Source organism: Salvelinus sp. IW2-2015, linkage group LG11 (genome assembly GCF_002910315.2).
Source record: "Salvelinus sp. IW2-2015 linkage group LG11, ASM291031v2, whole genome shotgun sequence".
In the NCBI taxonomy this organism is placed as follows: Eukaryota; Metazoa; Chordata; class Actinopteri; order Salmoniformes; family Salmonidae; genus Salvelinus; species Salvelinus sp. IW2-2015.
In genome coordinates, this window is record NC_036851.1 from 45,450,886 (window position 1) to 45,468,582 (window position 17,697).

General features: G+C 39.7%; 2 protein-coding genes across 2 annotated transcripts in view; both read right to left on the bottom strand.

The window, feature by feature from the left end:
• LOC111970753 (copine-9-like) overlaps positions 1-7,554 on the bottom strand; it is a 75,584-nt gene extending 68,030 nt beyond the window's left edge. Inside the window, exon 1 of the mRNA XM_023997513.2 lies at positions 7,482-7,554. Within this exon, the coding sequence (XP_023853281.2) occupies positions 7,482-7,543 (62 nt within the window). The 5' untranslated portion in view covers positions 7,544-7,554. The remainder of the gene's footprint in view (positions 1-7,481) is intronic.
• A 4,203-nt stretch (positions 7,555-11,757) lies between these two features.
• Positions 11,758-17,697, bottom strand: part of LOC139028443 (copine-8-like) — a 60,118-nt gene continuing 54,178 nt past the window's right edge. The window contains exons 5-6 of the mRNA XM_070445840.1: positions 12,016-12,055; positions 11,758-11,769 (exon numbers count right to left, since the gene is read on the bottom strand). Of these exons, the coding sequence (XP_070301941.1) occupies positions 11,758-11,769; positions 12,016-12,055 (52 nt within the window). The remainder of the gene's footprint in view (positions 11,770-12,015; positions 12,056-17,697) is intronic.

A 17,697-nucleotide genomic window follows, 5' to 3' on the forward strand; every position in this document is an offset into this window, starting at 1 on the left:
AAAAAAAAAAAATAAAACAACAAAAAAAAAAAAAAAAACAATAAAAAAATAATAACTCATAACATAATATAAAAAAAAAAAAAAAAAAAAACAACTTAAAATAATCAAAAATAATAACTAAAAAAAATCAAATAATAAAACATAAATAATATAATAAAATTTAAAAAATTAATAATAAATTTATAAAAAAAAATAAATAAATATAAACAATAAAAAAAAAATTAAACAAAATTTAAATTAAAAACTTTTAAAATAAAAATAAATAAATAAAACTTAAAATTAAAAAATACAAAATCTAAACAAAAAAAAATAAACTAAAAAAAAAAAATAAAAAATAATAATAAAAATAAAAAAAAAAAAAAATTAAAAATAAATATAAATAAAGAAAATAAAAAAATATTAAAAAAAAAACCTTACAAAATAATAAAACAAAATATAAAATAAAAAATTAAAAAATAAAAATAAATAAAATCAAAAAAATAAAAAAAAATAAAAAAAATTAAAAATTAATATAAAAATAAAAAACATATTTAAAAAATAATAAAAAAAAACAACGATAATAAAAATAATAAATTAAATAAACAACAAATAATACCATAACATACTTAAATCAGTAAAGATAAACATAATAAAAAAAAAAAAAAACAAGACATAAAAAATAATTTAAAACATTAAATTAAAAATAAAACTAAAAAAATAAAAAAAAAAAAAAATAATAATAAAAATAAATATGTAATAATTGTGACAAACAATACCTACCACCTCCCATATCTCTAAACTGCCAACGAACAGAATAGTAGTACAGTTTCCCTGCTATCTCAGCAGATGTATAGAAGGTTTGCATTTCAAGGTTTAAAAGACAGTTCATATTCCTACTAAAAGCATACTTAACTAAATGGAGGAAGACATGAGAGGAAAGAAAACTGGATAGAATTTTTCAAGGGAGAGAAAGGCATCAAGCAGATGAGGACCGCCACAGGAAAGGAAGACTCAGTTACCTCTGCTGCAGAGGATACGTTCATTAGCGTTACCAGCCTCACAAATTSCATCCCAAATAAATGCTTCACAGAGTTCCAGTAACAGACACATCTCACCATCAACTGTTAAGAGGAGACTGTTAGTCAGGCCTTTATGGTCAAATTGCTGCAAAGAAACCACTACTAAAGGACACCAATAATAAGAAGAGACTTGCTTGGGCCGAGAAACATGAGCAATGGACATTAGACCGGTGGAAATCTGTCCTTTGGGCAGATGAGTCCAAATGTGAGATTTTTGGTTCCAACCGCCATGTCTTTGTGAGACACAGAGAAGGTGAACGGATGATCTCTGCATGTGTGGTTCCCACCGTGAAGCATGGAGGAGGTGTGATGGTGCTTTGCTGGTGACAAATTCTGTGATTTATTTAGAATTCAAGGCACACTTAGCCAGCATGGCTACCACAGCATTCTGCAGCGATACGCCATCCCACCTGGTTTGCACTTAGTGGGACTATCATTTGTTTTTCAACAGGACAATGACCCAAAACACACCTTCAGGCTCTGTAAGGGCTATTTGACCAAGAAGGAGAGTGATTGAGTGCTGCTTCAGATGACCTGGCACCCACAATTACCCAATCTCAACCCAATTTAGATGGTTAGGGATGAGTTTGACTGCAGAGTGAAGGAAAAGCAGCCAACAAGTGCTCAACATAAGTGGGAACTCCTTCAAGACTGTTGGAAAATCATTCCATGTGAAGCTGGTTGAGAAAATGCCAAGAGTGTTCAAAGCTGTCATCAAGGCAAAGGGTGGTTACTTTGAAGAATATAAAATATAAAATATATTTTGATTTGTTTAACACTTTTTGGGTTACTACATGATTCCATATGTGTTCTTTCATAGTTTTGATGTCTTCACTATTATTCTACAATGTAGAAAATAGAAAAACCCTTGAATGAGTAGGTGTGTCCAAACTTTTGACTGGTACTGTATTATTTGAAATCTTTGAAAATATTTGAGTAGTTCTTGATTGAGCTTGACAGGCACAATGCAACCATTGGAATAGTCAGAAAACGTGTTAACCCTGCCTCTGGCACCACGAGCAGACTTGTGCTGATGCTGAAAGATCTTTGAAAGATATCAGGTACTATTTGAACCCAGGTCTGCCTGCCACACACAGCAAACAGCCCACAGGTTTTAAAGCAGCACCAGCTACAACTCATGTACTTCACCACCCAAAGTCTCCCACACAGGAACAAAAGTCTCCTCTCCATGGCAACCCACCAGCGCAGTGTATGCACCGTTCCAGCAGAAATACACTGGGGGGAAAAACAGACCTGGGTTCAAATACAATTTGAAATCATTTTCAAATACTTTAGCTGGGCTTGATTGAGTGTGAGCCACACCCACCTGGCACTCCAGGCAGGCTAAAGCAAGCACTCAAAGTATTTGAGAAATTTCAAATAGTATTTGAACCCAGGTCTGGAGATAAATACAAACTCAGAGTATCAGCATATAGCCTACAGACAGACGTTGCAGAGACGCTGCCTGTCAGATCAAAACCCCCCAACCTGCCGCAATGCCAAAAAACTCACCCGATAATTCAAAGGCTCACATTTCATGCTTTGAAATTTCATTTTTTTGGTATTTAGATTAGAATCAAGACTCACACAAACTGAAATTAGTTTATCAGAATCCCGTCGAAACAAAGAGTTGATGTTGAACGTGGGGAGGGAGGGCCATCATAAGCCATAGACTTACAATAAGGGGCCATGGAGCGAGCGAGCAGAGAGAGAGAGACCAAACGTGGGGTCTGTTAACTGGTGGGTTGGTGAGTATTGGATTGATCAAAGCTCTGAGGCCATGCCAGTTTTCTGTACTGTACTGAGTGGAACGAAAGCTGGGTGGGAGTCCACAGAGGGACATTGAGCGTCGCTCTGCATATGGCTTTTAAATATTTCATCAGATGGACTGCCAATAGAAGAGATGTACATCTGAGGCAAGGCCCTTTAAATTGCTTAATTCAGTCCACGAGAGTTATGAGAGTTGTGTGTGTGTGTGTGTGTGTGTGTGTTGTGTGTGGTGTGTTGTGTGTGTGTGTGTGTGTGTGTGTGTGTGTGTGTGTGTGTGTGTGTGTGTGTGTGTGTGTGTGTGTGTGTGTGTGTGTGTGTGTGTGTGTGTGTGTTGGTGTGTTGTGTGTGTGTTGTGTGGTGTGTGTGCGTGCGTGCGTGCGAGAGAGTGGGTGTTTGGGATATTTCTTCAAATTAACTTTAAATTAAAGTTCAGATGCCATTGTGAAGGTTTTGATAGGGATTTTGGGCACGTGGGGGAGCTGGCAAGGCACTGGCATAAAGCTTGTGTTTGACGGTCGTGGTTTTTATGGAGCGTGCAGCCTTGTCTTTTGTTGTCAGTTAAATAGAATTCCCCAATGTTTTCCCAGATTCCCAATGGGAAGTAATTTTACTGTACAGCAGAGGGGCTTGAAAACTCCCTCTTCCCTGAGTCTTTAAATCAAATCTGGGAGGAGGAGGCAACTTCAGACGGACTCCAGTGTACAGAGCAACTACAAATACAACCTTGATGCCTTCTTATAATATTCAAACCTATTTAACTGTTCTAATGTGGAAGGCAGATTGGGAAATGTAGCAAGAGGTAAGCCTTTCTTCTATAGGGTGTCATTAAAAACCAGAATGGGTGGAAATAGATTAAGGATGGGAAAAAAATTATTCAATTTCCAGCCATCTGCTTTATGTAGGTCAGAGGCAGCTATCTGCTAAATAATGAAAATGGACACGGAAGATGTTTTGCTTGTGTGTGTGTGTGTGTGTGTGTGCGTGCGTGCGTGCGTGCGTGCGTGTGTGTGTGCGTGCCGTGTTTACTATCCTTGTGAGGATGTGAAACAAGGAAAATTCGGACAAGTGGGGGCATTTCGCCAGTCCTCAACAAGGAAAAAGCTATTTTAGGCTTTGGGGTAAGGTTTAGGGTTAGGAGCTAAGGTTAAGGTTAAGGTTAGGCTTAGGTTAAGGGTTTGGGAAAATAGGATTTGAATGGGAATTAATTGTTTGGTCCTCACAAGGACAGAAAAAACAAACGTGTGTGTGTGTGTGTGTGTGGTGTGTGTGTGTGTGTGTGTGTGTGTGTGTGTGTGTGTGTGTGTGTTGTGTGTGTGTGTGTGTGTGTGTGTGTGTGTGTGTGTGTGTGTTGTGTGTGGTGTGTGTGTGTGTGTGTGTGTGGACAAGGCAGAGTAGGGAGGTGTAGCGAGAGGGAAGCCTCTCTTTAATAGGGTGTCATGTCATTAAAAACCAGAATGAGTTGAAATAAATTAAATTGATTCCATTTCCAGCCGTCTGCTTTTATGTAGGTCAGAGGCCTGTTAAATAATTTAAATAGACACTGGAAGATGGTGTGTGTGTGTGTTTACTATCCTTGTGGAGACCAGAAGTCCTCACAAGGATAGTAAAACAAGGACAATTCTGACAAGTGGGGACATTTCGCCAGTCCCCACAAGGAAAAAGGCTATTTTAGTTATAGGGGTTAGGTTAATGGTTATGGTTGGAATGAGGGTTAGAATTAGGATTAGGGTGTCAGGTTTTGGCCAGGACTGTTTGGTTTTGTTCACTAGATGTCCCCCTTGCACCTTTTTTGTACCTTTTGTTTTTCTTGCCCTAATTATTGTTTGCACCTGTAAGTCATTCCCTTGTTAGTATTTAAACCCTGTGTGTTCCTTAGTTCCTTGCTCAGTGTTTGTATGTTAGCACCCAGCCCCAGCCTTTGTGAACATTTTTCTCTTGTTGGATTTTCCAGAGGTTCTCTGGTTTTGTTCTCGTGTATTTTTGGATTGGTCTTTTGAGGTTTGTTTTTTCCCTTGCTGTTTTTACCACTTTGTGGATTTTCTTTTGTATTTTGGAAGATATCTATTTTTTATTAAACCACCATCTCTAGTACTGCTGTGTCTGCCTCATCTTCTGGGTTCTGCCAATTATTAGTGACTGTTTCTCGCACCGGGTCCTGACATAGGGGTTAGTGGTTAGGTTTAGTAGCTAAGGTTAGGGGTTTAAGGTTAGGGAAAATAGGATTACAGGCTACAGCTATAAACAACATGTTTCAAATGTTCTGCTTGCGGCTATAGAACCCTGACCTGTTCACCGGACGTGCTACCTTGTCCCAGACCTGCAGGTGCGGTAGAGATACTCTGAATGATCGGATTTGAAAAGCCAACTGACATTTACTCCTGAGGTGGTGATCAGTTGCACCCTCTATAACCACTGTGATTATTATTATCTGACGCTGCTGGTCATCTAAGAACATTTGAACATCTTGGCCATATTCTGTTATAATCTACACCCGGCACAGCCAGAAGAGGACTGGCCACCCCTCATAGCCTGGTTCCTCTCTAGTTTTCTTCCTAGGTTTTGGCCTTTCTAGGTAGTTTTTCCTAGCCACCGTGCTTCTACACCTACATTGCTTGCTGTTTGGGGTTTTAGGCTGGGTTTCTGTACAGCACTTTGAGATATCAGCTGATGTAAGGGCTTTAAAAATAAATTTGATTGATTGATACTCCAAGAGACTTGCAGCTGTAATTGCTGCAAAAGGTGGCTCTACAAAGTATTGACTTTGGGGGGGGGTGAATAGTTATGCACACTCAAGTTTTCATTTTTTTGGTCTTATTTCTTGTTCTTGTTTCACAATAAAAAATATTTTGCATCTTCAAAGTGGTAGGCATGTTGTGTAAATCAAATGATACAAACCCCCACAAAATCCATTTGAATTCCAGTTTGTAAGGCAACAAAATAGTAAAAATGCCAAGGGGGGTGAATACTTTCGCAAACCACTGTATATGGCAGTGGTGGTGGGCTCCCCTATAGTCCCCAGCCTTTGAATGCCACTGGGCTCTTTTTGTCCCTTTACCTGAGATCTGAAAGCAGAGCATCTCTGATGTCATTTTAGAGAACAGAATATAGAAGATGAAACAGTTCATCCCCATWGAAATTTTGGTGATAGAAACAGATGGAGAAATTATGCTCTCTCAGTTGCCATAGAAACATGTCCATCAAGTCACACAACACACAATACGCAACACACAACACTCACACAAAGCACTCTTTCAGTCAGCACCATGCAGTCAAAAGGGTATTTACATTTACGTAGTTTAGCAGAAGTTCTAATCCAGAGCGACATCAACAGATTTTTCACATGGTTGGTTCAAAGCAGCGACCTCTCGGTTACTGGCCCAACGCTCTTAACCGCTAGGCTACCTGCCTATTTACTATTTCCCGCTAAACATGGTGACATACAGAACTGTAATCAAAGAGCAGAGAAGCCTTATTGACAAGTATCCTGCATTGGGAAATTCCCCACCAAGCTCACATGAAGATAAATGACATGGCCAAGATAGAAGAGCCAAGTGGGACAGACAGTGATAGGATAGGAATATGATTTATCTAGGTCTGATAATGAACTACATGGTTCACAACACTGTTAGGAGAGTTTCCCTTCTCTCAGAGTGTGTGCTTTATGGCATTGTTGTGTTGTCTGTTACTCACACCAACCAAGAGAGACAGAGAGAGAGAGACAGAGAGAGAGAGACAGAGAGAGAGAGCGAAAGAGAGAGAGAGGAAGAGAGAGAGAGAGAGAGAGCAGAGAGAGAGAGACAGAAGAGAGAGAGAGAGAGAGAGAGAGAGAGAGAAGAGAGAGAGAGAGACAGAGGAGGAGACAGAGAGAGAGAGCGAAAGAGAGAGAGAGGAAGAGAGAGAGAGAGATGAAGAGAGGAGCGAAAGAGAGAGCAAAAGAGAGTGAGCGAAAGAGAGAGAGAAAGAGAGAGAGAGAGAGGAAGAGAGAAAGAGAGAAAGAGAGAAAGAGAGAGAGCGAAAGTGAAAGCGGGAGAGAGAGCGCGCAAGAGAGAGAGAGAGAGGGAGGGACAAAGTTCTCAGTGTGTTGGTTATCAACTTTAATTGAAAAGGGCCCAATTCCATGCTGAGTCATCCACAGGGCCAGTGTCGTGTCACTGACCTGGGTTCAAATACCATTGTAAATCATTTGAAATACTCCCGCTATGCCTGTTGCAAGGAACCAATAAAAAAGTGCCAAAGTGCAAACCCATCCCAACTGACACTCCCGACAGTCTTAAGAAAGCGCTCAAAGCATTTGAAAGATTTAAATTAGTATTTGAACCCAGGTCTGGTTGTTCGGCTTTCACAAGGGATGCCTAACTATGTCTATAGCATGTGTTACTGCCTCACGCTCTCGTAGAATACAATCCTTCTCAGTCCAAGTTTGACGCTAGATTAATCTCTAGTTACATGCCTGCCGTACAGTGGGAGCCTCTGGGCTTAGACACACCAATAATTGTGTTCTTGTTTTTCCCAGTCTAAGAGGCAATGAGAACATTGTGAGATTGTGGAGGCCTGTCAAATGCAGAGGCGTACAGTGACAGATCGTGTTGTGATGCATGCTTGTACACAGCAGATACACAGTAGATACTTGATAGAAGTCATTGGTAGACTCACGACAGGGTTCTCTCCAGCCGACTGCCTGTGGACCCAATGATCTCCCCCAGAGTGCAGAACATCTGGCCCAGGAAGTCCTGTAACGGGAGGAGAACAACTAGCTCATATTACCCATTAAGTACCAGTTTTTAACACCTAGCTCATATTACCCATGGAGTACCCGATTTAAAACGTAGCTCATATTATCCATGGAGTACCCGATTTAAAACGTAGCTCATATTATCCATGGAGTACCAGATTTAAAACGTAGCTCATATNTTTAAAACGTAGCTCATATTATCCATGGAGTACCAGATTTAAAACGTAGCTCATATTATCCATGGAGTACCAGATTTAAAACGTAGCTCATATTACCCATGGAGTACCAGATTTAAAACGTAGCTCATTGTCACGATCGTCGTAATGTGGAAGTGAGGAGGATCAAGGCGCAGCGTGAAGTGAATACATACTTCTATTTATTAAAGAAGAAACGAAGAACACTTGACAAACTTACAAAACAACAAACGAACGTGACGCTATATATATAAACAGTGCAGACACAAGCAACTAACATATAGACAATAACCCACAATACAAAACAGGCTACCTAAATATGGTTCCCAATCAGAGACAACGCAAAACACCTGTCTCTGATTGAGAACCATATCAGGCCAAACACATAGAAATAGACAAACCAGAAATACAACATAGAATGCCCACTCAGATCACACCCTGACCAAACAAAACATAAAACATACAAAGCAAACTATGGCCAGGGTGTGACACTCATATTACCCATGGAGTACCAGATTTAACACCTAGCTCATATTACCCATGGAGTACCCGATTTAACACCTAGCTCATATTACCCATGGAGTACCCGATTTAACACCTAGCTCATATTACCCATGGAGTATCTGTAAGGATGTGAACTGGCGGCAGAGAAGTCAGACACAGGAGAGAAATAACTGTGTCTCCAACGGCGCAGTTTATTTACAAAAACCCACCGGAAACATAATAATAAAAATCAATGGGTAACATAACCCAACGCACACCAGTACAGACGTACACAAACAGTTACAATAAACAATCACCGACAAGGACATGAGCGGAAACAGAGGGTTAAATACACAACATGTAATTGATGGGATTGGAACCAGGTATGATGGAAGACAAGACAAAACCAATGGAAAATGAAAAATGGATCAGCAATGGCTAGAAGGTCGGTGACGTCGACCGCCGAACACCGCCCGAACAAGGAGAGGGACCAACTTCGGCGGAAGTCGTGACAGTACCAGATTTAACACCTAGCTCATATTACCCATGGAGTACAAGATTTACACAACATGGGGCAACATTTTCCTCTGGCAAAGACACCTGCGCTGAGAGCTAATGCACTGTAAATGTAGTTATCATCTACATCGCAGCTTATCTTTTAACTTTTCTTTAGGAACTTTAATTTAACCTGATATATAGTTAAGGCACGATATTCACACGCCAAACGTAATGCAATCGCCATGTGCATTATTGGTGATCTCTGGTCCTATTGTTACGTTATTACAGATATATAATGCCTTCAGAAAGTATTCACACCCCTTGACTTTTTCCTCATTTTGTAGTTACAGCCTGAATTTAAAATTGATCAATTTTGGTCACTGGCCTACACGCAATACCTAGCGGTTAAGAGCGTTGGGCCAGTAGCCAAAAGGTTGCAGGTTTGAATTCCCGAGCTGACTAGGTGAACAATCTGCCAATGTGCCTTTGAGCAAGGCACTTAACCCTAATAGTAAATATAATGTATTGCTACATTAAAAAAAAAATATGAAAGGTCTTGAGTCAATAAGTATTCAACCCCTTTGTTATGACAAGCCTAAATAAGTTCATGAGTAAAAATGTGCTTAACAAGTTCACATAATAAGTTGCATGGACTCACTCTGTGTGCAATAATAGTGTTAAACATGATTTTTGAATGACGACCTCATCTCTGTACCCTACACATACAATTATCTGTAAGGTCCCTCAGTTGAGCAGAGAATTTCAAACACAGATTCAACCACAAAGACCAGGGAGGTTTTCCAATGCCTCGCAAAGAAGGGCACCTATTTGTAGATGGGTAAAAAAAATACAAAATAAATACATTGAATATCCCTTTAAGCATGGTGAAGTTATTAATTACACTTTGGATGGTGTATCAATACACCCAGTCACTACAAAGACACAGACCTTCTTCTTWACTCAGTTGCTGGAGAGGAAGGAACCCACTCAGGTATTTCACCATGAGGTCAATGGTGACTTTAAAACAGTTACAGAATGTAATTGCTGTGATAGAAAACTGAGGATGGATCAACAACATTGCAGTTACTCCATAATACTAACCTAATTGACAGAGTGAAAAGATGAAAATCCAACGCAACACATCACAGAGTAGCACTCATCCTATTTTCAAGCATGGTGGTGGCTTCATCATGTTATGGGTATGCTGGTCATCGGCATGGACTAGCGAGTTTTTTATGATAAAAAAAAATGGAATAGAGGTAAGCACAGGCAAAATCCAAGAGGAAAACCTGGTTCAGTCTGCTTTCCAACAGACACTGAGAGACAAATTTACCTTTCAGCAGGACAAAAACACAAGGACAAATATACACTGGAGTTGCTTTACCAAGACAATGTTGAACGTTCCTGAAATGCATAGTTACACTTTTAACTTAAATCGTCTTGAAAATCTATGGCAAGACTAGAAAACGGCTATCTAGCAACGATCAACAACTAACTTGACAGAGCTTGAAGAATTCTTTAAGAATAATGTGAAAATATTGTACAATACAGGTGTGCAAAGCTCTTAGAGACGTACCCAGAAAAAATCACAGCTTTAAACCGCTGCTACATGTATTGACTCAGGGAATTGAATACATATCTAATCAATCATATATTTTTAGACAAATGTTAGCATTTTCTTACACTTTGACATTAGAGTATTTTGTGTGGATCATTGACAAAAAATGACATTTCAATCCCACTTTGTAACACAACAAAATATGGAGAATATAAAGGGGTGTGAATACTTTCTGAAGGCACTGTGATTCCAATGCAAGAACCCAAATRACGCCCCCGGGTATAGCTACATATCGTTATGTTTCATCAAAGAAATAGATACATTATGTTCTGGTTTTCGTGGTAGCCTATTTGTTTTCCTGGTTGTGAATGGAACTGTATGTATTGGAAAGTGTATTTTGCCATATCACAACATGTTGCTGAACTCATGAGCAGCATGATTCTCCATGAATGAAGCGGGCCTATAGGCCTATTCATTTGGCAAGACAGCATGGCTGCATCTCACTGTAGTAGGCTGTAGGCTAAGTTTTGGATCTCCATTCACCTTTTGTTTATTGCATTTGTTTACTGTTAATGTAACTAGAGATTTTGTTTACTTTGTATGGCTGTTTTGTTCTGTTTGCATTCATTAGTTCACATTCGCAGTTGTGTCGGTATTCTAAGCCAAACCGCTACTCAGTGTTTTTGTTTGCATGCATGAATAACTAGGCTACTACTTTCAGCATTAAGTTAGCATTATTTTGGTGAGACAGCTGTGTGTACGTCTGCATTCACACAGGCTGTTTGTAATAGGTGAATTGCCCTATCTACTATATATTTACCAAAACGGCTAGCAAAGAGCATTCCAAATCATGATAAACACTATTAGCGCACACAGAGTCCATGCAACTTATTGTGACTTGTTAAGCACATTTCTACTCCTGACCTTATTTAGGTTTGTCATAACAAAGGGGTTAAATACTTATTGACTCAACATTTTAGCTTAGAATTTTTTATTATTTTGGAAACATTTCTAAAAATATAACTCCACTGTGTGTAGGCCAGTGACAAAAAAAATCTAAATGTAATCCATTTTAAATTCAAGCTGTAACACAACAAAATGTGGAATAAGTCAAGAATACTTTCTGAAGGCACTGCATATTGAATTCTGCTTATATCACGCTATCCCAAAATAAACATAAAAGTTCAAATTCAAGAAGTGACAGGTTGGCAAACAATCTCTGCTGTGCTGTATCAGCACCACGGACAGCACCCTACAACCTAAAGCAAGGTTTTCATTAAAACCAACCAGCTAGATCGTTTCTTACCTTTTCAGAAGATCCACATTTATGTGTCCTTAAAAGTCTATAACTAATTACAAAAATACTATTCCTTGTGATCCGTCAAACCGTGTTTACAGTCATGTTGTTGACTAACCTTCTACTCATCCACAATGGTTTGCAATAGAGAGAGAAAAACACATCTGTTAGTTGGAAATCTGCAGAGACAAAAAAACAAACAGCATTCTATTTTTTTATAAAAATAATTCAAATTCATTATTCTGACATTCCCTCCTTGAAGAAAAATACCACTTAGTAATCAAATCAAAGACTAACCAAATGTAACAGCTTTAATAGGGAAGTATTTTCCCTTGACAGTTCATTAAGTAAACATAACTAAGTGACATGAAAATATGCAAGATATTCAGCTTATATTAATAACATGATATCACCAGTGTACTTACATGTTTTGAAATGTTTGAACTTCTGGTGTCCACATTGTACCTGTCAGAAAAAGGAACAATACATCAGCACCTGGTGATGGGTTGAATCAACAAAAAAAATCCAAGTTCCTTTAAAAAGTGGCAATCTGCAGTTTCTACAGCAATGTTTTGACTTAAAATAATAATATGTAAGCATTTATTCTTGAAGAATATAACTTAGAAATGCCTCATGAGCCTAGTTCAACTGTTGTACCCCATCAGAACACAAAATATAAGGTTATTTTACTCCAATGTTTGTAATAAAAGTAGATGTATACAAACACTATTGCCTCAAAACTATTATTTTGATATCATGGATGGTCAGTCCTTGCATCCATATCTCTGTCTATGAATTTGAGAGTGATTGCATTTCTCCAGCCTAATTTTTACCAAAATAGTTGTGGGGAAAATGCTTTGTTATTGTTCCAACTGCTGATTGCCCCTTTAAAGCTCTTGCCTATCTGAACAAGTGTTGTTTCTGTGTTTTTTTTTTTAAAGATCCTATTCTGGATTTCTATTTCGTACATTTGATATTGAACTCTGCATTGTTGAGGAAGAGCTTGTATGTAAGCATTTAGCTGGATGGTTTACACCTTTTGTATTCTGTGCATGTGACAAATAACATTTGATTTGAGATCATTTGATATGTTCCTTAGGGAGCGCATGTGCCAGGATACGGTGTCTATATTAGGTGTCTAAACTACCCTGAAACAAAGACTACATTCACTGTCTCTCTGAATCCGTCTGTTCTCTCTCTCCCTTCTTTCAAAGTCACAAGGATTTGGCATCACTGTCACTCAGCCTTATCAGGAGTTCATGTCAGYGTCAACAAGAGTTACTTTCAGTCTCATCAGGAATTATGGTTTGTTTAAGTGACACTGACACCAACTCCTTGTGACTCTGAGACTGTCCTTATATGGACACCATAATAGTAGCCTAAATTGTTTTTAATTTAATTTAAATAAATAAAAAACAAACACACATGTCTTTTATTACTAGCATTGACTTTGCTGATAGCTACTTTAATGAGAAACAATATACTGACTTTGACCGTGTGGTTGTCTCACCTATTGTAGCAATCTTAAAATGAATTAACTAACTAAGTCATTTTGGATAAAAGTGTCTGCAAATGACAAAAATCTAAATATAAAAATGTAACACCAATGGCATTCACCTGGTTTTTACTAGAAAACATCAGTTGTTAGGTTGATACTACAATTATTATCTTCACGCCAATAGCTACTTGTTTCAGTACATCTGGAATTAACCCAAAACTATTTATCAAGCATTGATAAAGTAATAACTCGTTACCATATATAATATGTACCTTTATAACTTTATGCCCCTCTCCCCACAGGTGTGATTACTACCTCTGAGGGTTTAGAGCTTGAGGTAGTTACCTCTGCAGGCTAAACTTAAATCTAGACTTGGTTTCCTCTATTGTAATCGCTCCTCTTTCATCCCAGCTGCCAAACTAACCCTGATTCAGATGACCATCCTACCCATGCTAGATTATGGAGACGCAATTAATAGATCGGCAGGTTAGGGTGCTCTCGAGCCGGCTAGATGTTCTTTACCATTCGGCCATCTGATTTACCACCAATGCTCCTTATAGGACACATCACTGCACTCTATACTCCTCTGTAAACTGGTAATCTCTGTATACCCGTCGCAAGACCCACTGGTTAATGCTTATTTATAAAACCCTCTTAGGCCTCACTCCCCCCTATCTGAGATATCTACTGCAGCCCTCATCCTCCACATACAACACCCGCTCTGCCAGTCACATTCTGTTAAAGGTCCCCAAAGCACACACATCCCTGGGTCACTCGTCTTTTCAGTTCGCTGCAGCTAGCGACTGGAACGAGCTGCAACAAACACTCAAACATCTCTTCATTCAAAGACTCAATCATGGACACTCTTACTGACAGTTGTGGTTGCTTTGCGTGATGTATTGTCGTCTCTACCTTCTTGCCCTTTGTGCTGTTGTCTGTGCCCAATAATGTTTGTACCATGTTGTGCTGCTGCCATATTGTGTTGCTACCATGTTGTGCTGCTGCCATGTTGTGTTGCTACCATGTTGTCGTCATGTTGTGTTGCTACCATGCTGTGTTTTCATGTGTTGCTGCCATGCTGTGTTGTCGTCTTAAGTCTCTCTTTATGTAGTGTTGTGGTGTCTGTCTTTATGTAGTGTTGTCTTAGGTCTCCCTTTATGTAGTGTTGTCTTAGGTCTCCCTTTATGTAGTGTTCTCTCTTGACGTGATGTGTGTTTTGTCCTATATTTGTATTTTATTTTGTATTTTTAATCCCAGCCCCCATCCCCGCAGGAGGCCTTTTGGTAGGCCGTCATTGTAAATAAAACTTTGTTCTTAACTGTCTTGCTTAGTTAAATAAAGGTTAAATAAAAATAAATAAAAMATTTAATAAAGTAAACACCTGGTAAAATCATGACTAAGTTAAACCATAAACATACATGAATGTACTTCCTCATATAGTACAGGCAGCCTAAACTCAACTGTAATCAAATCCTGACTTTACAGCTGTGCATGAAGATGAAACAAGATTACCCACACAGGACAGGACATGATGTTTAATAAATAAATAAGCAGCGTGTATGTAGATACGAAGGAAGAGTCAAGAATGACAAAGACAAATGGATGTGGATCGAATGGTAATGAATTCCAAAATAGGATCGACTGTATGAATTGAAGACCCTATCACCCCCCTCCCACCCACCAGGGGGGAAAAACGTGGCACTTTTTTCCTCAAGGCTCCCTCTTAAGTGCCAACATAACGAGTTCCTATAAAAAGCCTTTTGTTTGACAAAGGAAATCCACTTGCTGCTAAACTGATTTACACAAATTACTGCACATTACACAAGAATATAATGCATTTTTCTTCTCCGTCTGGAATCTCTCTCTCTCCCTTTGCACCCACTCGTTTCTGTCAGTGTTTTTGAAGTCAAACAGTGGAGGACGATGCACTGCCTCGTGCTAAAGAGAAACAGCAACCTTGCCATCATCTGGGTCCTTTGAATAGATTATGAAGGAGATTTTCAATAGGACCGAGGGGTCAAATGCTTGACTTGACCGTAATTAACAAGATGAGCTCCTCCAGGACTCCACGGTATAGTCAAAAGGAAATACTATAGACATTTTAAAGATAGTTAAGTTGGATAGTTGACAGGCAGTTGGATAGTTGACTTTATTGAAGATGTACACAGCGTTGGTAAGTAGCCCGTTACCTGCACGTTCCAAGATATACATCCGTATTGAATTTGTTTCCCAGGAGAAATACAGTGGCAAGAAAAAGTATGTGAACCCTTTTTAAATTACCTGGATTTCTGCATAARTTTTAATCTGAGTCACAATAATAGATAAATACAGTGTGTTTAAACTAATAACACACAAATTATTGTAATTTTCTTGTCTATATTGAATACATCATTTAAACATTCACAGTGTAGGTTGGAAAAAGTATGTGACCCAAGGCTAATGACTTCACGAAGCTAATTGGAGTCAATGAGGTTAAGAAGAATCCTAGAGTGTCAGCTAAAAGACTTACAGAATCTCTGGAAGATGCTAACATCTCTGTTGACGAGTCTACAATACGTAAAACACTAAACAAGAACAGTGTTCATGGGAGGACACCACGGAAGAAGCCACTGCTGTCCAAAAAAAACATTGCTGCATGTCTAAAGTTCGCAAAAGAGCACCTGGATGTTCCACAGCGCTACTGGCAAAATATTCTGTGGACAGATGAACTAAAGTTGTGTTGTTTGGAAGGAACACACACACTATGTGTGGAGAAAAAAAAGGCACAGCACACCAACATCAAAACCTCATCCCATCTGTAAAGTATGGTGGAAGGGCATTATGGTTGGGGCTGCTTGTTACATCTGCTCCTGCCACACCCTCTACTTCTCCTCCTGTGTCTCCCTAACCTGCCACACCCCCAGTGCTCTCTCCCTCTTCCTCTCCTTGTGTGTGTGTGTGTGTGTTGTGTGTTGTGTGGTGTGTGTGTGTGTGTGTGTGTGTGTTGTGTGTGTGTGTGTGTGTGTGTGTGTGTGTGTTGTGTGTGTGTGTGTGTGTGTGTGTGTGTGTGTGTGTGTGGAGACAGTGTGCTGGAGGCAGAACAGATCCCCACCAGCTGCAACTTGTTCCATAATCAAGACCTCAACAAATACTCAGCCCTGCCACTTCCACGCTGCCAGATCGTAACTCTGCTCAGTCAGTCTGCGTTTTTTGGCCGTTTGTTCCTGCTTAGACCTGTTTTCGTGTTATGCCTGTTTCCCTTGCCTGACGCTGTTTCCTCTCCGCTACGGTTCTGCCCACTCTGACTCTCGTCCCTGTTCCAGTCCCACGTCTCGTCATCCTGCTACTCTGTCTGGACCCCCCACTCCACTGTATCCTTGGATTCCTCTCTGGTCCTGCTTACCCAGTCCTAACTCCCCTCGCTCCAGTCTCAGCCTCCACACCTAGCTTCCTGCAACCCGCCCGAGCTTCCCCTGGCCTGCACCCCATCTTCCCCCTGTGTTTCAATAAATACCTTGGTTACCTCATCCCAGTCTCCTCGTCTGAGTCTACTCTTGGGTTCACCTGTTCCGCGCCATGTGACACTGCTTTGCTGCCTCAGGGCCTGGACAGCTTGCTGTCATCGACGGTAAAATGAATTCCCAAGTTTATCAAGACATTTTGCAGGAGAATATAAGGCTATCTGTTCGCCAATTGAAGCTCAACAGAAGTTAGGTGATGCAACAGGACAACAACCCAAAAGACAGAAGTAAGTCAACAACAGAATGCCTTAAACAGAAGAAAATACGCCTTCTGKAGTCGCCCAGTCAGTCCTGACCTCAACCCGATTGAGATGCTGTGGCATGACCTCGAGAGTGGTTCACACCAGACATCCCAATAATATTTTGGAACTGAAACAGTTTTGTAAAGAGGAATGTGTGTGTGTCCAAAATTCCTCCTGACCGTTGTGCAGGTCTGATCCGCAACTACAGAAAACATTTGGTTGAGGTTATTGCTGCCAAAGGAGGGTCAACCAGTTRTGAAATCCAAGGGTTCACATACTTTTGCAACCTGCACTATGAATGTTTACATGGTGTGTTCAATAGATATGAAAAAGTATAATTGTTTGTGTGTTATTAGTTTAAGCAGACTGTGTTTGTCTATTGTTGTGACTTAGATGAAGATCAGATAAAATGTTATGACCAATTTATGCAGAAATCCAGGTAATTCTAAAGGGTTCACATACTTTTTCTTCCCACTGTAGCTGCCGTGTAGAACCTGAGTGACTGACTAGGCCCTTGGATGGGATTCAGGTACAGAGAGCCAACTGTAGTGCTAGTACGGTATTGCGAAGCCATACGGACCCGCTAGATCCAGGGAGGATATCAGAACTTCGCTACACATGCAATAACATCTGCTAAACATGTGTATGTGACAAATAAAATTAGATTTTGATTTGATATAGGTAGTGTAAGATGGTGAGAAAGATTGAGCTGTCAAAATGAGTCTGTGGAAACGACATTGTCAAATGCAAACTGAGAAAGATGTATTAAGGCTACAATGAATGCCTTCACTCTTTAAAACATGTAAGGGTTGTTCTGCTGTCCCTGTAGGAGAAACCTTTTGGTTCTAGGTAGTTTTAAGAGTCTGG